This window comes from Neoarius graeffei, chromosome 1, assembly GCF_027579695.1.
Source record: "Neoarius graeffei isolate fNeoGra1 chromosome 1, fNeoGra1.pri, whole genome shotgun sequence".
Lineage (NCBI taxonomy): Eukaryota > Metazoa > Chordata > Actinopteri > Siluriformes > Ariidae > Neoarius > Neoarius graeffei.
The window spans coordinates 24,118,358-24,139,648 of record NC_083569.1 but is presented as its reverse complement, the minus strand read 5'-3'; the positions used below and the strand labels follow the sequence as shown (position 1 = coordinate 24,139,648).

At 38.9% G+C, this 21,291-nt stretch overlaps 1 protein-coding gene, 2 non-coding genes, 2 pseudogenes and 1 gene segment (V, D, J or C); 5 read left to right on the top strand and 1 right to left on the bottom strand.

Moving 5' to 3' along the window:
* Nucleotides 1-21,291, top strand: part of LOC132892138 (NACHT, LRR and PYD domains-containing protein 12-like) — a 445,190-nt gene that overhangs the window by 34,866 nt on the left and 389,033 nt on the right. The window lies entirely within an intron of this gene.
* Nucleotides 5,628-5,751, top strand: LOC132898062 (U2 spliceosomal RNA; annotated as a pseudogene).
* LOC132889926 (immunoglobulin lambda variable 2-23-like) lies at nt 12,676-13,195 on the bottom strand. The segment is given in 2 exon segments: nt 12,676-12,992; nt 13,129-13,195. Coding segments are annotated over 2 exon segments (384 nt in total).
* Nucleotides 15,037-15,150, top strand: LOC132896455 (U5 spliceosomal RNA). The gene has a single exon (XR_009656049.1). It is a non-coding gene; the product is annotated as a U5 spliceosomal RNA (small nuclear RNA).
* Nucleotides 15,349-15,487, top strand: LOC132898857 (U2 spliceosomal RNA; annotated as a pseudogene).
* trnaq-uug (transfer RNA glutamine (anticodon UUG)) lies at nt 20,330-20,401 on the top strand. The gene has a single exon. It is a non-coding gene; the product is annotated as a tRNA-Gln (tRNA).

Below are 21,291 nucleotides of genomic sequence, written 5' to 3'. Positions count from 1 at the left end.
CCTGAGAGTAAATTACACACAGTAGGACTCTATAAACTAATTAGATAACTTCTGAAGGCAATTGATTCCACTGGATTGTATTTAGAGGTATCAGAGTACAGGGTGCTGAATACTAATGCACATCACATTTTTCAGATTTTTATTTGTTTAAAATTTTGAAGACCATTTATCATTTTTGTTTCACTTCACAATTATGTGCTACTCTGTGTTGGTCTATCACATAAAATCTCAATAAAAAACTTTTAAGTTTGTGGTTGTAAGGTGGAAAAATGTGAAAAAGTTCAAGGGGTATGAATACTTTTTCAAGGCACTGTAGATATCAAGCTGAAAACATCTTGGAATGTTTATCAACTTTTGCTTACTGCTGTTACTTAGATGGCAATTACAGACATCAGATAAACATGTTAGAGTGACTTTTTACAGAGTTGGATTACTGACCTTAGTCAGCTACTCTGAGCATGCAGTGCAATATTCTGCACCTTAAGAAATAACCAGCATTTCCTGCTTACTTTTCAAATGGTTAAATTAACCTACAGTGGTGCTTGAAAGTTTGTGAACCCTTTAGAATTTTCTATATTTCTGCAGAAATATGACTGCAGTCCCAAAGTCACCATGACAGTTGCAGTCCCAAACCATCATAGCAATACTGTAAGTGTCCAGAGCCATCTTCTAAGTGTATCTTTCAACTGTCCAGATGGGGCCATCCTCAACAAGAATGATGTGATGAGATTCCAGCTAAATGTAGGGCATCAGGATAGTTCAGGCAGGTGTGAAGAGCAGGAGACGTCAGCTTCACTGGTATCTCAGGATGGGTGTGTCACAAGAGAGAGAGAAACACAGGTTTTTAGGTATGCCCATTGTTACCTAATGGTTAAGCACAGTATACAATGTGTGTGCTCAGTGCAAGCAGGGACTCCGGCAAGACAAATTATGACAACATAACTAAAAAAGAGAGCTAGAAGGTAACGCAGAAACATAAACCAGCCAGCCACTCCACCATCGAAGAAGCACTTACAGAGTCTGACAGTCCATACCATTCATTAAACAAGCACTTCAAGAACGATGCAGCCAAGTGAAATCCATGTCGCCAGCAGCCCTGGTCAACCATTTAAGGTAAAAACTTGACTCATTGGGGATTTGAACCCAGGACCTCTCATACTCTAGGCAAAAATCATACCCCTAGACCAACGAGCAAATAAAAAATGAGCAAACAAACAAACAAAAATTAATCCACCTCTTTCTCCGTGGCTATAGGTTCTAAATCATCCTCAAACAAAAAAAAACAAAGATTGAGGATGAATTCAAAGAGCTTTCGTGTCTTTTTCAAAAGAATCAGTATCAAGAACGCACACAACTGCAGAGAATAGTATAGAGTCCGTATGGAGACAAAAGAAGGTACTGGCGCAAATGACATCACACGTGCAGCACTGCCAAACTGTAAATTGCTGCAATCTAATAATGGCGGACAAGCTTTAAGTGATTTTTGGAACAGAATTCAGACAATATCTGGCAGGTTTCTCTTCATTGTCATGTAAATCTTTCGCCTTTCACTAAAGTTTTCCATGGAGCGGAATGTTAATGAGTTGAATTTATTTTTGCAGACTTTGCTTTGGTGGCACTGGACATGTTTGGTGGTCGAATGTTAGAAACATGGCATCGCCACCATTGAATTCGAAGGGGACATGTCCCCTTCACATTTCATAATTCTTCGTTTGGACCCCCCCAGGTGGCACGGTGGTGTAGTGGTTAGCGCTGTCACCTCACACCAAGAAGGTCCTGGGTTTGAGCCCTGTGGCTGGCGAGGGCCTTTCTGTGTGGAGTTTGCATGTTCTCCCCGTGTCCGCGTGGGTTTCCTCTGGGTGCTCCGGTTTCCCCCACAGTCCAAAGACATGCAGGTTAGGTTAACTGGTGACTCTAAATTGACTGTGAGTGTGAATGGTTGTCTGTGTCTATGTGTCAGCCCTGTGATGACCTGGCGACTTGTCCAGGGTGTACCCCGCCTTTCGCCTGTAGTCAGCTGGGATAGGCTCCAGCTTGCCTGCGACCCTGTAGAAGGATAAAGCGGCTAGAGATGATGAGATGAGATGTGATAAACAATGAAATAAGCTTAGCCTAATGGCCCATATGGAAAAGATGTAGATAAATCTTATAAAATTTGTATGTCCTTTGTCTGAAACTTGTATGTAAAGCATACAACAGTGAAACCAGATATAAGATCCTTAGTAAATTTGAACAAAATTAAACTTGTATGATTTGCGTATTTATCAGAACAATATATGACAGTGATGCAAAAGTGGCCACTTTCAGGAGTAAATCATATTCCTTATATGATGCACAATACATGAAACATAAAGAAGGTGATGGAAAGTTATATTTTTTTTATAAGTTTATTCTATTTCTTTTCCATATGGGGGGGGGTGTTATTCTTGGTGGTTGATGAATTGTTTGCAGGATTTGCTCCCTCCCCAGACACAATGGACATAAGGAAATTCTTTACAAAGAAGCGGAAGGTAAGTCAAAATTTCCCCACAGGACAGGTTTTTTTTGTCCCAATGGAAATGTTAGTGCAGTTAGCTGGCTAGTCAATGTTAGGAGGTGTATCCAGGGCCGTTGACAGCTTTGGCTGGGCCCGGGACAAAATAATCTGAGTGGGCCCCCCCCACAATCTGAGTGCCCCCCCACACACACGCGCATCGCCACACAGCAACCACCCACACCCAACCCCTCTTTTCACAGTCTCCATTCACTCCAACCCTTAAATAACAGGTATTCCAAGCCCATTATAACAGTCAACCATTTTATTTCAACATTTCAACATATTTACAGTTTGAACATTTCCTTAGTCTGCAACTATTCAGGTGCGAAATGCAATGCGCTGGACTTTTGCTGTGGCAAAGTCATCAATAAGGTCATTGAAGTCCAGCTTCTTTGCAAATTCGCGCTCTATAGAGAGCATAGCCAGCCCATTGAGCCTCTCCTGTGACATGTTTGAGCGCAGGTAGTTAATAAACCAAAATGATTGTTTACGGGATGGAACTGGGCCTCAATGAGAACGGAGTTATGGCTTTCCCGAAATCTGAACATAGAAGCATCACCACTAGTGATGTGTACAGTGAGTTTTTCAGTGTATTTTTTGTCTTGTTTTTCATAAACGTCCTTTCCGTACTCGATTTAGAATGTTACAAAAAAAATTGACACCCTCCCAACCACGTAACATTAGCCTATCTGACCTGGGGGCTGACACGTTTATTACGGATAAACCAAAAGGATTACAACGTTCCCTGGATATAGAACTGGACCGAGAAGATTTCAAAATCTTAACGTGTAAGCAACAACAATAAAACAGAGGTTGTTTTATTCATTTAGGGCTTGTTAGGCTACTTTCATTAATTGCGCTTTTCATACAGGCCTATCATTTTTCACTTGAGCAAGGGAATTGTTTGAAGAGTATCCAGTCTAAGCGAAAGTTTAATGTTTTGCAACATACTAACCTCAAAACACCCCATTTATAGCCCATTCGTTACATTAAACTCTATCTAGCTGGCAATTTCACATGCCGTCGTATCTACACGGGATGATTTCCAACAAAATAAGGTTTAATTAACAAGAGGCAGCGTTCCACGGGCTTTCAGCTAACCGGAGTCCAGCTCAGCGCAGCTCAGCAAGCGTGCCTAAAACATTTGGATATGATTGCCACATACATATACACATACAAACAGCCACTCAAATCTCCACTGCCAAGCCTCTACCTCTCCAACGCCAGATCCATGGAAACAACACGGACGATTTGGAATTACCTTATTCTATTCTATAATCAGCTGGTCAGTGCTATACTCAATACTTAAGTGACTTACCCATCCAGTGAGGATCATTTTGTTTACAAGATGCCACATCTGAGTCGCTGACAAATCCTGAATTTCTGTAAAGATAACTGTGCAGAGATTTATAAGCACACAGTGCTTCACCACTGAACAGCGAGGGAAAGTTGATGAGGTAATTATACACGTCCGGGTATTCAGCTGGCAGTTCAAAATCCGGTCGTGAAAACTCCGTCCGGAAAGCCATAAGGGTCACAAATCTGTAGATCGTTTATTTTAGACATATATCTTGTTATCTGTTCATTAGAAAAATGAGCCGTGTAGTCCGTCGGTTGAAATTGATCCATTCTGTAAACGAGTGCAGCAGTATTCAGCGGTGTTTTTGACCGACAAGATGGCGGTTGTGTACTTTCCGGTCATGTGACTGCAAGATCTCTATAGTGCCGTGTTATGTGGCGCCTTAATCAAAGACCAAACCATTTCTGTATTAGGGGTGGTATGTGGGTTCTTGAATCTATTTTCGAAGACAATAAAGGCAAAAGAACCAGAAATCATTCATTGAATGCAAATATAGCACATTTTTCTCCCCCAAATCAACACATTTTGAAATGAAACAGAATGATTAATGGCATCTTAATGAGGGACCAGTTCTGGGCCCCCCCTCATGCCTTGGCCCGGGACAAAATACCCGGTTGTCCCCCCCTGTCGACGGCCCTGGGTGTATCAGATAGCTTAATGTTAGCTATCATTTAATTCAACCCCAGTAGGCCTGCCTTATTGTAATGCCAAGAATGAGGTCAAGTCTGCTCTGATGATATTTATTGATTCCCTGTTGTGATTTGAAGAGTTTGTTTTGTCTGATCTTTGCCAGTTTTCTGGAAAGTAACATGGGAAATCAGTGTATGGGGAAGGAATAGTAGAAACGAAAGCAATGGAGAGAGATGGATGTTATTCCAGGTGGATTGTGAAGGAAAGGGGGATAAAAGTTATGAAGTGGTAGAAATTGTGGTGGCACCAATGTAAGAAGGAGTTATATCTATAAATCTATTTGTTATACTAATCTGTAAATGTTACTGTAGTACCACCATTGCATGTAGGTTGACAAAACTGCACTTGTTCATTATGTGAATTTATCTTTTATGTGTCATTGCTTGACACAGTGTGATTTTGTGTTATGAAGTTTGCATGATGCCATGTCATGCCTGTTCATTGTGTGAAATTATGAATATTCTTATTTTTAAACATACAGTTGAGTGTCACTATTGCTTGGTACAGTGGCATGTTGTGTTACGTCTAAAACTAAATAAAAAAGGAAACACAAAATAAAAAATAAAATGCACCCATAAAGTCAATGTTGGTGTTAAATTGTGTCACATTCATCTCATTATCTTAGGCAGAGCAGTGGGTTTAAAAACAGGCTGATGAATATATGGACTAGTTGAATGAGGACTTATTGTTGAGTCTCTAAAATAGTCATTGAATTAAGTGACTTTTGTGGGTAAAATTAGGTGTTTAACAACCTGTTAAAAATACACCAGAATGCAGGAAATGGCATCTAATTAACTACAAATTTTCTGGGGGACGACCCCCAGACCCCCCACCAGTGTGTCCCCCCCGATATTAAAAATGTTTCTGACGCCCCTGGTTAGCAATATTATTGGGCTTTTTGAATGACCCCCCACCCCACACACACGGTGACGTCTCTCTTCAAAAAGATCCAGCTGTTGGGGGTGGAGTCTAGCTGTGTTTACCTTTCTGGATTTTAATATTTGGAAGTGGTATATTTAAAGCCATTGACTGCAACAAGTTATCCTTTCTTGGTCTTTTGGCTAAGATCAAGTGTAGTATCTGTTTTATTAGTTTGATCTCTGATGTATTCTCTAAATGAGAATGTTATCTTCACCCTTTGATGCAAAACATATGCACACCCCTTCTAATGCACAACATGGGTCAAAAATGACCCGCGTTCATTTTCCAGGTTATTTCATGCTGACTGAGTTTTTCTTTGCTCTATCTTTTGAAATCAATTTATTTTATGATTGAATATTCCAAGTATTCTTTAAATATCTTGTTTTTAATTACCACAAACCATTAATTTTTTCTTTCCTACTTTATGAACAAAAATACTTTTTATATTACTACACATACATATATGTCAACCTATATGGAATGTCCGTATTTTATACGGATATGATTCAATAAACGTAGTATACGGGCGTACAAATAAAGTTATACGGATTCTTTAAAAAAAACTTCAATATTTATTTAGAGCTATAATCAATTCCCACGATGATAAAAGAGTGCATAACATTTACAAACGTACTGTATACCACAGACAGCCAGTAAAGAGTCTTATGAAATCGCGCGTTATCTTGTGATAGCGAGACTTCGTTCCACTTCTGATCATGCGCACACCGCATTGCGAGAATCCCGCCAACCGGGAAGTAACATTTTGTTTGAAAAGCGTATTTCCACCTGAGCGACTTTCACTAGCGACTGAAAAGATTCTGAATGGGCACTCCAGCAAGATCGACACAGACACTTGCTGTGACATGCAGCCTAGTGAGGTATTGGTGCAGACTGCTAAAAAAGCTGTCATGGAGTACAATTCAGAACATTAGAGTGACACTTTGTGTTTTTGTCAAACATTGGAGCTTTGTATTCATTCTGAAGGTTTATTGTTATTAATATTGAATAAAAAGTAACTTGGATATATCATTGTTAATTATCATTCAAATTTTAGGTAAATTATTTTAATTTGCATCTTATAAGGATTTTATAAGGGAAATATGGATTTTGGAGGTTGGTTATACAGGTTTGATTGACCAAAGGTTGACATGTATGCACATGGGTCATCCAAGTGTGATTTAAAATTAAATGTCTTAATACTATAATAATAATTTGTTTCAAGTAATTACTTTAGCAGTGAATGGGGCCAGTTATTTATTTATTAACTATGTAGTTAGCTAAGCCAACTACAATAAAATTAGCTAACTAAAGTAGAATATGTCAACAGCTCGGTAGCTAATAGTAATTACTTGTAACTTTCTGACAAGTAATCTACTCACTCTCAAGGTAACCTAAACATAATCAATTTTTTTCTAAGGTAATGTTCGAACAATTGAAAAACATTACTTGTATGTATTAGATGGGCAAAGGGCGCTGTGCTGAGCTGTGAAATGTCTGACACAAGCACAATTCACAGTTACCACCAAACGCTGGAGTAAATGCATGCGGGTCGGTTCTGACCCATGTGTGTAAACTTGATGTAGAATTACAAAAGCTGTGCTTGTTCATAACTTAAGAAAGGAAAATAAAAATGATGATTTGTGCGAAACAAAACCAAGATATTTACTGCATATTTGGAAAAGTAAATGACAAAATGAATTTATTTCAAAAGTATATCATAGAAACACTCAGCCATACATGAAATAACCTGGAAAATGAATGCAGGTCGTTTTTGACCCATGTTGTGCATTAGAAGGGTAGTGATACAAAAAGGGTTTTTATTCAAAAAGTAAGAAAGGAAAAAAATAAAATAAGGATGTATGATGATCAAAAACAAGTTAATTGAGGAATACCTTGAATACTGAATGATGGAATTAATTTATTGCAAAGATATAGAAGATAAAAACTCAGCCGGGTCACTTTTGACCCATGTTTTGCATCAAAGGGTTAAAGAGATTTTTAGAGCAGGAAGCTGGAATAGGGGCTTGTTTTTTTTTTCTGCTCTGTATATCAACTTGGTATTGTAATACTTCCAGAATTAGTATTCTTGTTAAAAAAAAGATATATCTTTTTTTTAATGAATCATTTTGATATGTTTTTTAAATAAAGATGGCAAAGAGATGTTTTTGAGCAGAAATCTGATGGGCAGCGCTCGAAACTAACGGTGTCCCGACGTCCCGGGGACCATAAAAAATGTCACCGGGACACAAAATTATCATATCTGGGACAATCCTGGGACAATGGAAAAAAATAGATCTAGAAAAAAAGTTCTACATTAAAGGTGCAGTACGAGATTTTGGAATAACGGTTCTCGTAAGCCATATTTTGAAAAGAAACACTCCCACCCCCCGCGTCTCCACCCCTCCTCCCCCTCATAAAGCCTGAGAAATTCCGGCTTTATAATGGGTGTCTATTGCGTTACACACCAGTGGAGCTCGTTAAGTTAGAGTGTAGAGAGCTTGGAAAAATAGCTCAAACTTTCTCATTTAAGCTATGTTTTCAGCCCCAATTTTCACTCCACACACAATTTTCTCAAAAGTAGTCGCCACACTTGTCCTGATTCACACAATGTGTCTACCTGAGCGATAGGATTTACAGTTTTTGAATGAGAAGCCTGAAAGTAACGAGAGCACAGCCGCGCAGCCTCATAGACTCCCATTATAAACGTGGCAGAAAAGTCACTCGCTCTAGTGACCTCATTTTTTACACTACAGACAAAAAAATTACATCCGTGTGTTCAGGAGAGCCTTGTGGCGCTCACTGTGAAAGAATTTTGTGAATATCTCCTTCTGTTTTCGTGTAAATCCCTGTTGTTTGGAGGGAGCGCACAGAGAATCCTGCGCATTGTGTGACACTCTGCTCGCTCTCACACACACACACAGAAGGGACGGGCTGGTCGCGGGCTTCAGTCTGATTGACGTGTCAGTATCCAATCATTTTGAGGTGGTATCTCGATATGATTGGATGGCGTTTTTCCTTTATTTTACACTGTAGACTGGATTAAAATATTTCGTTTTTTTCGGTCAAACCTTCTATTGTACTGCTTGCAACATGGGTGTGCATTTCATCCACTGATGGTATGGCTGATGGCTTTCAAAACATCTCTGAATGGGGCAACAGGTATATTACATAAAAATGGATAACGGTAATGGTGAAAATGATAAGTTGGCCTTATATATGCCAACACATATTCAAGGTATAAGTAGATGAAACGAACATAAAAGGGGTCTTATTTTCAGCTAAAGTGTACTGCAGATGTAGTGAGTTAGAAACATTTTCTGAATGAGCTAGTTGGCCCCTTTTAAATAAACAGGTATCTATTCATACAGTGAGATCGCCAAAGTTTAATAAACTGAAAATGCAATAACTGTAATTTTGAAGTAGATGATGTATTGGACATGTGTCACTTGTGTTTTGTGACTTATTGTAAAAATGATATAAAGGGTTCAAAATCGCATAGTTACAAATATAATAGTAACTTCATATGATAATATTAACCACTGGTTATTTCAGAGAGGAAAAAAATGGGGACACTATTGCTTCCATTCGGGACAATACAACACAGAATTCGGGACCACTGGGGGACACAAAGAAAAAAAGTTAATTTCAAGCCTGGGGGGGGGTCCTGTGCCCCAGGAGAGCTTTATGTCTAGCAAGGCCCCTGGAGTTGTCCTTAGTCTTTTATCCTTTTCACTGATAGCAGTTCTGAAGTTTTATACAAGGCTCAATAATGGCAGTAAATAGTCACTCTCACTTTACAGTGCTGGAGCTGCAGGAGCAGGTGGCGCACAACAGGCAGGAATTTGTTCGGATTCACCTCCAAAACTAAGCTGCTCATAAAACTACCAACCTTTTCTGGTTCTAACAGAACCAATTAGGACCATGTAGACCCTTTCTGTTTTGTGCTACAACGTTAAGTGGGGGGGGGGGGGGGGAGGAATTTTACTCAAACCCTGATGCTGTAGTTGAAGGAGAGGGTGTTTGTGGCTGATGCAGTATGTGAAGAAGGAGGAACTGCTATTTGTACAACAGTAGACACAGATGCTCCAGCTGTTTTGGCTATAGCACACGCGGATGAAATGCTGAAAGGAGAAGAGAGAGGTTGTTGAGAGAGTTTATTGTGTTTCCAGGCAGAATTTGACAGAAGATGGATATGATGTTTTAATAGTAGCTGAAGATACAGTATTAATTGAATAGCGCACATTTTGCTCATGTTGTGAGAGAATCTCTTTCAGAGTCTATAAATACAGAAAAACCCCAATGAGTTAGTTGAGAGAGATAACAGGATGGCATGTCCATTTATTTTATATAGAAATCATGCTTTTAGATGCAATATAACGTCGCACCTGTTTCAGTGGACAAAAAGGCAACGACAAGATTCAGAAATACACAGGGAAGTTTATCACAGAGTGATAAATTATAAATTAATCTTGCAATGGCCTTTTCCTTCACACCAATTCCATGATTATTGTAGGGACTTTCCCTTAAAATTTCAAACAGGTTCAATTCACCTTAAAATCAGCTCTCTGTAAAGGGACACCGCAAGAAGATCGTAGGTTTTGGAATCTTGAAAAAAAATGGTTGCAGAGATACGATGATTTTAGTAAAAAATAAATAACGGTTATTGCGGTGCTCGTTTTCGTGAACTTGGCAGCGAACAAATGCCGAGCTGCGATCTCTGCTCCGTCCGTGCCTTTTGGAACAATCCCAAACCGAGACACTGAAAAAGCTTTGCGTGTTTTCTGCTGTGCAGTGGTTTTCCCTTGCACCTACCAAGCGAATAGACGCTCCTGAGAAACCTGGCAGAGCCATGCTTTGCCTTCTGAGCTCTGCTTTCATTAACATCCAGTTATCGCCTCGCTAAAATCAGGTACTCTCGAAATAGCCAGAAAGACAGACCCTTAATGTGACCGGATTGCTTTCTGTAGATTAGTGGTTGTCATGTTCTCCTAAGTGCAGACGACCATCGGGACAAAACCTCGTTTGAACGGTTGTCATTTGATCTCATAATGGTGGACAAGCTTTTAGTGATTTTTGGAACAGAATTCAGATGCAAAAAAGCATTTTTCCAACCAACTTTTTATTTATCCGGCAACTTTACAGTGTATTTGAACACATCACACACGTTACATTTTCTGATGTAACTTTCATTAGATGAGCACTTGAACAATTCAGCCAAGTGAAATCCCTATTCCCCCCTTCTAGATTGACTATTGAAGGTAAAACCTGAACTTGTCCAGGAGTTGAACCCAGGACCTCTCGCACCCAAAGCAAGAATCATACCCCTAGACCAACTTGCCGCATCAAAGAAATTAGGGGAAAAAAATCCATCTGCTTCTTTCTCTGTGGCAAAAGGTTTAATATCATCCTCAAACAAAAAGCCAACGATTGAGGACAAATCTGAAGAGCTTTCATGTCTTTTTCAAGACATGGCAGAGATGGGAGTATCTGTCTATTGGACCACTTTATGCGGTACACTCCACAGAGTGGCGCTTTAAGGAATATTGGCCAGAAAAAAGTCATTACTTAAGAAAGCACGTTTGGAGTTTGCCCAACAGCATGTGGCAGACTCCCCAAACACATGGAAGAAGATTCTCTGGTCAAATGAGACTAAAATTGATCTTCTTGGCCATCATGGGAAATGCTGTTTGTGGCACAAACCTAACACCCTGAGAACGCCATTCCTACAGTGAAGCATGGTGGTGGCAGCATCATGCTGTGGGGATATTTTTCATCTGCAGGAAACCTGGTCAGGACTGAAGGAAAGATGGATGGCACTAAATAGGAACCCTCCGATCCCCCCTGGCTACGGGCCAGAGGTCATTCTAAGTTTTCCCCCTTAAAATGTATTTATTTGTTTTTCACATTGATTTTGATGGTTTCTGTATCACATTAATAGGTGGAATAAGATCTGGCATGATTGATCTGACTTTTATTTTGGATGTATTTATTTTTTACATCAAAAACTAACATTGTAACAGGGGTTAAATACATTAAACACATCTCATTTCTACTTCCATTTACATGCTGTATAACCAAGGAAAGGGAACTCTGCCCCCCATTTAATACCTGCCTACAGTTTGTTTTTGAGAAGCATACTGAGTCATTCAGACAGCAAATAGCTTCAGCAATAATAGCTAATAATTGTAATTCTGTGTGGTTTATAATATGCTTGTATGTCCAGAGCAACTTAGAGAGGACCAGCAATGTTCAAAAGTATCCAACTGAATATTTATTTTGAGAGTATATATTGAACTGCTATGGCCCTTATATTGCAAAAATACACTATAATTTTTGTCAACGAGCAAAACAAATCTTGGTGGGCAGAAATATATTAAACTACTTCACAGATTATTGTCTGCACATCATTGTACTAGTAGCACAGGGATCAGGATGAGAGACGGAGGGACTCGGGTTTGTAAAGGAAAGGATTAACTGACTCAGGGAAGGTGGAAGTGTGTAAAGCACACACAACTGCAATTACAACTTATATACAATTCACAGACAGACTGAAAAAAAACAAAAACATGCATGATGTGAACAAATCTACATTGTGTGATAATTATATTGTGGGGAAAGTCAAGAGCAAGAGTTGGCTAAGAGATTTCTTTTTCAGGTTCTTTTCTATCTGAATGATTGTATGCATGTACTGCTGCCATTTTATTATTCATCCATTTCATCTTTGTAAAAGACGACTGCCTGAGCTCACATCCAGCAAAATAACATGCATTTTTATGCACATGCATAATTAATTAATTACAATAATTAAAATTGAGCACTGTGTATTGTGGGGAAAACTGGCCAGAAAAGTTCAGTATCTTTAATTCAGAGTAGTTCACACCAACAACACCTGACGCAATGGCTCTGGTAATGTCAGTAAAACATTTTTGAAAAATGTCAATTTGTGAATTTACTGTGATAAATGTGTACTTGTTTAAAGTTGTACCATATTTAAACTGTCTTTATTTTAATTTGCTTTGACTTTTAGCTGCAGATGTTACCACAGCCTTTGTTTGTGTGTGTGTGGTTAACTGATAATAATTTGGTAAAGAGAGTATCTTTGATGAGGTTTTACAAACTTCCTGTGTAACATTTGTATGTTTTTGTAAAGCCTTCCCATGACTCTGTATTACTGTGGTCCCTCTCTAAGAGCACAGTGATAGAGCACAGAATCTGAGAGCTTTAGACCTCTGATAGTAAGTTCAGTGGAGTCTCTGGTTGCTTTTGACTCGAATCGAGGATCATCAGGAGTGCTATCATAACCTGTAGTTGACCTTGCGCCTTTATTCAGTAAAAACTGTGGTGCGCTGTTCGGATATTGTTTGTACCAGGAAAGATCAATGTACTCACTGCTTGACTCAAATGAACATTTCAGAGTAAGAGTGTCTGTTTCTTTCCTGACAATGGCATCTTCATCTGTCAGCCAAATTTTACCAGCGAAACTGCCTGTTGTAAAGAGGAACATAAAGAAATAAATCTGTGAAGTCTTTTTGTAAACAAATCCTAAATAATCATTTCAATAATTGATGCTTAAAAATGGGTATTAAGGAATATAATTAATTATCTGATGAAAGTTAATTACCTGTTGTGACAGTGAGAATCAGTGAGATGTATCTCACTATGTACAGGAAGTTGTATAGTTGAGCCATTTCTGAACACAGCTCTGTGAGGATCCTGTATAATAGTGCTTGCTGTATGTGCTGAACTTTACACACGAGGGAACACATTTCTAGAAGGCCACACCCAGGAAGTTCTGCTGTTGGAGCATAACTTTGTACAGATCATCACTTCACAGTATCAGTCACAGTGAACTAAATCACCAATACAACACAGAACAATCCCACTGTTGCTGATCAACTCACTGCATCCAACTTCACCTCTTAAACATTATTGTAGACACTTCACATAATGTAAGATTTACAATAAACAGAGTCCAATTATTTCAGTTTAGTTTTCCACTGTGTGCATTATTGTGGTATAACAGCACAGTATGTTGTGTGTAATTCCTCACCTCATGCTTATGGAATGGGATGTTCAACAAACTCATCAGACCGGTCAGGTCTCCTATATTACAGTGTCATACACTACCGTTCAAAAGTTTGGGGTCACTTTGAAATGTCCTTATTTTTGAAAGAAAAGCACTGTTCTTTTCAATGAAGATCACTTTAAACTAATCAGAAATACACTCTATACATTGCTAATGTGGTAAATTACTATTCTAGCTGCAAATGTCTGGTTTTTGGTGCAATATCTCCATAGGTGTATAGAGGCCCATTTCCAGCAACTATCACTCCAGTGTTCTAATGGTACAATCTGTTTGCTCATTGCCTCAGAAGGCTAATGGATGATTAGAAAACCCTTGTACAATCATGTTAGCACAGCTGAAAACAGTTTAGCTCTTTAGAGAAGCTATAAAACTGACCTTCCTTTGAGCAGATTGAGTTTCTGGAGCATCACATTTGTGGGGTCGATTAAATGCTCAAAATGGCCAGAAAAATGTCTTGACTATATTTTCTATTCATTTTACAACTTATGGTGGTAAATAAAAGTGTGACTTTTCATGGAAAACACAAAATTGTCTGGGTGACCCCAAACTTTTGAACGGTAGTGTACCGTATATAATCACTGATTATATACACTACCGTTCAAATCACATAGAGACCCAGTCTACCATATAAACAATATAAGCAGCCGTTCACCAATGAAAATAAATTTCTAGAGATAACAAATAGTGTTAGCTTAAAGTTTAGCGGCATCTATGATCTAATAATGATGCTCTCAATTTTATAAAATTAAACTTTGCCTTAGGATGTAGCACAAGCGAATATTTTTGCCTCGAGCCCCAGGAAAAAGTTGTCAATAATTATTTAGGTTTTCAGTCCAGTGATCAGAATATTTTTAAAGACATATTGCTGCTGGCTCATCCAAGTGTAATACTTCATTGAAAGGTGCTTTGATTTGTTTATTTGTATGTTGGTCACATTTGGCTTGTGTTTCTAAACTTATACTTTTGTAATGTCAGGGTTCAAAGCTCACACAGCTGCAGTCACGTGACCGCACCTTCTGATATGACTTAGTGTTCCGACTGATTCACAAATCACAACAAAGGAAGGAGGACAAGGACAGAGACTGAAGATCTTAATTCATTTACTTAAAGACAATAGAAATATTTACTAAATGAATGAATGGTGTGAGTAAGGCAATTAATCAGTAGTGTTAGACAGTGCAAGCATGTGATGATAGTGGAGTGAAGAGCTGTAACATGAAAGAAAAAACAAATACAAAACAAAGCCATAACAAATAAACAAACCCAAGCCAGCAGGTGATGAGCTCCAAGCCCCCGCCATTTCCCAAAGGCTCCTCCTTTTAAAGGAGATCCCAGGTGTTTCCGTAATGAGCTCCTCAGCCACAACTCCAAGCATCACAGCGGCAGCGCTGAGAGTCTCCCAGCCTCCAATCCAGTGTCACTAACCTGATCCAGTGTTCAGTGCAGCTCAGGTTTCTCTGCACTGACCGCAAATCTTTCACCTTTTACTAAACATTTCCGGGGAGAGGGATGTTAATGAGCTCAGCTTATTTTTGCAGGCTTTGCTCTGGTAGAGCTGGACATGTTTCATGGTCAAATGTTAGAAATATCGTGCTTTTTGCATGGAAACCCCCCCAACACACACACACACACACACCAAGCCGATGTCTCTCTTCAAAAGGATCCAGCTGTTGGGGGCGGAGTCTAGCTGTGTTTACCTTTCTGGAGTTTAATATTTGGAAGTGGTTTATTTAAAGCTGTTCACTAGAAGACTTTATCGCGTTTTGGTCTTTTGGCTAAGATCAAGTGTAGTATCTGATATGTTCTCTAAGTGAGAATGATGTATTAAACAGATTTTTAGAACAGGGAGTCGTCCTTGTTTAGAAACTTAAAAAAAGCCAACTTTTTTCCTTTAATATGTCAGTTTAACGTTTGTGTTTTCTATATAAGAGTCAATGTTTGACAGCAGAGAGCTAGAAGTGGGGTTTGCTTTTTCTGTTCCATGTATCTGTATGACATTATAGTAGTTCTAGAAAGAGTTATTTTGTTTAAAAAGGAAAGAAAAAAAAACTTTTTTGTTTGGTCTGACTCTTCCCCGTTTTCTGGTTTTCTTCATGTTTAACAAGCAACTGGACTGTTAATCTGCAGTAATTCTTTTTCTTAGTTTTTCATGAGAATTCTTGGAATTCTGGTATGAGGATTGAGCCAAGCCTTGTCTTTAGTGCACTGGCTATTGAGGAATATGGAATTGTACCATGAGGGTACAAAGATTTCTTTATGATAAAAAAAAAAAAGACATAACAGCACACCACCACACATTTTAAGCAGACAATTTGTAAAAATGTGATAATTTGATGAGTATTTGTTTTACTCGCAGCACTGTGACACAAGCAGTTTTACATCACCCCACATGGGTTCTTTAGTTTCATTCCACCTCCAAAAAAACAAGACTGTAGGAAATTTGCTGGGATAAAATGCCCCTAGGTGTGAATGAGTGTGCGAAATGGTTTGTACATGGTGCTCTGCGAAGGACTGACATCCCATTCAGGGTTTATTCCCACATTATGCCCAGGAGATTCCAGTACAGGCTCCATAATCACCCCGACCCTGACCAGCATATAATGGTTACCAAAGAATGAATTCTGCCTTCTAATAATGTAACATGTGGCAAAAATATAATCCCTTTATAAATCTTCAGAGTGAAAGAGAGATTCCTGCTAAACATTTCTCAAAATCATCCGCAGAACTGCCTACAATATAAACAAAACTGTGTGAAAGTTTTTGTACAGTGCAGTTGGATTTCCTGTCACTGTGGGCGGCAGAGCACAGTAGTATAGTGCAGAGTCTGATACAGCATCAGAGGAGATGAGCAGATCCACTTGGTTATTATTTTCATTAACTTTAGCAGACATTCTTGGGGGACAGTTGGAACTTAGAGTTCCACTTTGAACATAAAGAAGGACCTCAGGTTTAGATTTTGGATATTGTCTGTACCACTGTAGGGTGGGTGATATCTTACTTGTTTCATATTTGCAGGACAGAGTAACAGCACCACCTTCATGAACAACTTCATGGGTGAAAAGTGGCTCTATTGAATCTGCCATGGAGTCACCTGTCATAGAAAGGAGAATATAATGGTTTTAACCTTTACATAATCAAGCCAGAACTACATAAGTCAGACCCCCATTCTGCTGTTTTTAACACCACACAGACTAATTAATCACTAATTCAACACTTAATATTTCTGAAGTCACAGAAAAATGTTAACTCACCGAGTGAGAGCCACAGACACATGAATATAACAGTGAACATGACGAATGGTCTCAGCTGAATGAGAATATTCTTTCTGTGCTCTGATATATCAAGATCATAAAGGTTCCTGAAGCTCCGCCCCACAGCATCACATGACAGTGTCACCAATGCTATTGACTGATTGATGATTCTCACTGAATAATCCTGGCTTTACATTCAGCATCATATATGGAACCTGATTTTAGCACATTGTAAGCAAATGCAAACTGGAAGCAGAAACAGCTAATAGTCACAACTATGCAGTGCAAATAATTTAATTTTAAAATCAATTATTATTCAATAATTACATCAGGATTTAAAAAAAAATCAGGTTTCTGTTAGACAGTTGTGGTGAACCTTTGGCAATGTTGCCACAAATTTGTGGCAAGGTCATATTTTTACATGCAAATTAATTTTGTGTCAAACCTCTGGTGCACTTATGGCTAACTTTGTGGAAAACTTAAGGCAAACAATTGATCCCTAATTCTATTTTTTGCCACAGGTTTGCTAGAATGTTTGCTGTTTGCAGTAAATTTGCTGGCTGTGAGATGAGTGCTCAGGGACTGTGTACAAAGTGCAAAAAGATTTATGACAAAGATATTCAACCACTTCACTCTTACACAGTGTAGAATCACCAACATCACTGCACATATCGATTATTATTATTATTATTATTATTATTATTATTATTATTATTATAGAAAATATTAAATAAACACAATTATATCAACAACACAAAAAGCAAACGAGTAGAAGGAAAAAAACTAATTTGTATGCTATAAACCAATCACAAGTTTGCTGCAAACATTTTGCATTTATACAAATCGCCACATGTATGAATGAGTATATGCATTGTGCCAAGTTATTTCAATGATTTTCCTCAAATAAATATTAATTTCCTCTGATTTTATTCAGGAAAGTTCATATAGTATAATTATGTAGCACAAAAGTGAAACTGTGATTGCACCGGTGCAAGCAGAAATCATCGTGTTCCCAAATAGAAGAATATAGATATTTAGGCACTACCTAAAAGTGCAGTTCCTGATGAGTGTATGAGCAAAATATTTACAAGGACACAAAATCAGCCTGACTAGAATAATAATGTTATAGCATATGAACCATCAAATTGTGCAGTGTAGTGGATTTCGTGTCAAGAATTGCTGCATTGTCTTGTCACATTGACACCAAAAAAGAGATACACATCACAGTTATGAATACATATTTATTCCTTTCTTTGACACCGCATCCCATGCGCCAGACACCATGACATTATTATGGTGTGACTCTGTTGGGTGCCTGGTGGACAGCAGGGAACCAGTGCTTTCACTTGATATGTCACACAGTTTTCTGGTTAAATCTTTCAGAGTTATTGGTCCGGGAAGTTTGAATTTATGAATATATTTATAAGTTTACCGCAGTTCAACTCAAGCATGAAATAGAACTTGATTAAATCATGTTAATGAGCCATATTACCCAGTTTATTCTTCACACACCTCATTCAAGCCCTTGGTTCAAAAATGAGTTTAAAGTTATCGCATTTTCATGTGAAAAGTTTCACGTTTTAACAATATAAATTATCATGTCATAAGGTAAAATGTTTCATGTAATAACATGAAAATATATTGTTATAGGATGAAAAATATATTGTTATAACAATAAATTTTTCAAATTATGATGTGATACTGATTTTTACTCTTTTTTTCTGGTGTGGCATCAATACGCTTCCATATTTTATACAGTGTCCTTCTTGTGTCAGGAATCTTCAGAACTTTTGCACATGCAAAGAGAAAATAGTCACAATATTTCTGCTATTTGTTTTAGTCATGAGACACTCAAGTCTTGCCCTAGAGGATCTTAAACAATGTTTTGAAACACACACTGACTGTCAAAAGTTGCCAGTAAAAACACTTTTGTCTTTGGTTAAACAATCTATTATGTCATTTTACATACCCTAAAACCAAATCCTGTTCAGAATTAGGAATTGTGGGTGAAATTTGTGTTTGTAAAAATCCCTGTTGGGTTTAAGCTCTCCAGTGCTTGAGTTTCACTCCCCTGATGTGATGTATGCCAGGGGTTCTCAACCTTTTCTGCTTTTCTGCCCATTAAAAAAGATCTCCAATTATTTTGGCTCATCTATTCTATTAGAATCTAATAATCTATTGTAAAGTGTATTAATGGGATGCAACAAATGAAGTTTGGTGGGGGATATAGAAACAGGTTCTGTCCATCCATCCGTCTGTCTGGCTGTTCATCCAGTGTTGTTGATGGTATCAAAGGCTCAAAGAGAGAGATTTGAGTGCAAGATGTTTTGAAGAAACTGCACCTTCCTCAGCAGCAGTGAGAACTCACAAGCAACAATACATGCACCACTTCCCTCAGGTCCCAATATTTTCAGATCGGAGCCTGAGAGGCTTCAGCTGGCATGCCTTTGCAAAAATAAGTGCTTGAAAAACATTTTGGCGTGGAATGCTTAGAGAGTATTTGGAATCCTACTGCAATAAATAGAATGAGATCAGAATTAAATTCCTAGCATATACAAAATTACAAGCTTGAAATATTCATATTTTTCTATTCCATTCAGATTAAATTTTATTTATTTGTGTATTTATTTATTTTTCAGCTTGTTGTAAATATCTACCACATATTACAACATCAGTAGATATTTTATATTTTTAGATGGAAAATATAAAGTTTTATTTCATGGAATAACATGCGACCTTTGACCTGGATTTTCATGTGGCTGCAATGTTAATTGGCTGTTGACATTGATTGAAAAACTACAAAACTAGAAATTAATACAAACAGCAACAAATGATATGGTGGTGTAGTGGTTAGTGCTGTTGCCTCACAGCAAGAAGATCCAGGTTCAAGCCCTGTGGCTGGGTAGGGCCTTTCTGTGCGGAGTTTGCATGTTCTCTGCATGGGTTTCCTCTGGGTGCTCTGGTTTTCTCCAAAGACATGCAGGTTAGGTTAACTGGTGACTCTAAAGTGAGTGTGAATGGTTGCCTGTGATGACCTGGTGACTTGTTGAGGGTGTATCCCACCTTTTGCCTATAGTCAGCTAGGCTCCAGCTTGCCTGCGGCCCTGTAGAACAGGATAAAGTGGCTAGAGATAATGAGATGAGAACAACGAATGATTAACCATGTAGCCAGCAGTCCAGGGTTCCTTTAATTTGTTTTTGTTTTTTTCCAACAGGTTGATGATTTAAGGTAAAACCTTAAATCATATGCTGCTGGAATTTCATTATATCCTTCAAAGGTTTGGCTTTTTCATGTCTGCAGGATCCTGCTCCAAGTTTCAGATGGTTGCATGAGATGTGTGGAGGAAAGCAGGTTCATGTTACTTTTGCTTTCTTTCAGCATTGAGGAGTGTAGTTTGTGTATGTCTCAGCCTCTGACCAAGGACATGTTTATTTTTTTGCCAGGTAGTAATTTGGTGGTGAAAACAATCTTCCAGCTATGTCTTGGGTCCATGGTGTAATGGTTAGCACTCTGGACTTTGACTCCAGTGATCTGAGTTTAAATCTCAGTGGAGCTTCTGAGGTAAAATGCACAGACTGTCTCAAGTGCAAGCTCCTTTTGGTCAAGCAAGCTGTCACGTCCCAAACCCTTTGTTTCCGTCGACGTGTTAGCCTTCTGAAAATTAGCTCAGTGGTGAGAGCACCGGCCTTATAAATCGAGGGTTGTTAGTTCAATCCTCACTGGGGCCTATAAGGGACACTTTGAAGGTAGAAAGATGATCCACACAAAAGAGGGAATATTGAGGAGGCTGACACCAGAAGGTGAGAAAGTGCTGCTCATGATTTCTCATCACCTGAAGACCACTTTCTGCTGGTGAGGAATGGTCCCAGATGGACAGTTTGAAAATCAATGAGTACAGACTGCAGTTGATCCTGGGAGCTATGTTGTCGGAGGCATTACACCCCTGTTAGGGTCTCCCAAGGCAGACAGGTCCTAGGTGACAGGCCAGACCAAGAGCAGTTCACCAAAGCCCCTTATGGATAATTCTCAATCAAGGACCGTGACGTCGCCCGGTATGGTGCAGCCAGGGCCCCACCCTGGAGCCAGGCCTGGGGTTGGGGCTCGTATGTGAGCGCCTGGTGGCTGGGCCTTTGCCCACGGGGCCCGGCTGGGCTCAGCCCGAAGTGGTGACGTGGGCCCGACCTCCTGTGGGTTCACCACCCACAAAGGTAGCTGTAGGGGGCCGGTGCAGTGTGGATCCGTGACCCGGCCCCAGATAAGTGGAAGAAGATGAGACGAGACAGACTGCAGTTTGCTGCCATGATCTTGCCATTTTATTCACCAACAATCCACAGAGTTAGAAGTTTTTCAGTCATTCTTTGCGAGTGCTTAACCTGGAATAGAACAGAGGTTGTATTCATTCATGTAATTTGCATGTGAGTTTACTATCGGTGAATGAAGTGGTGG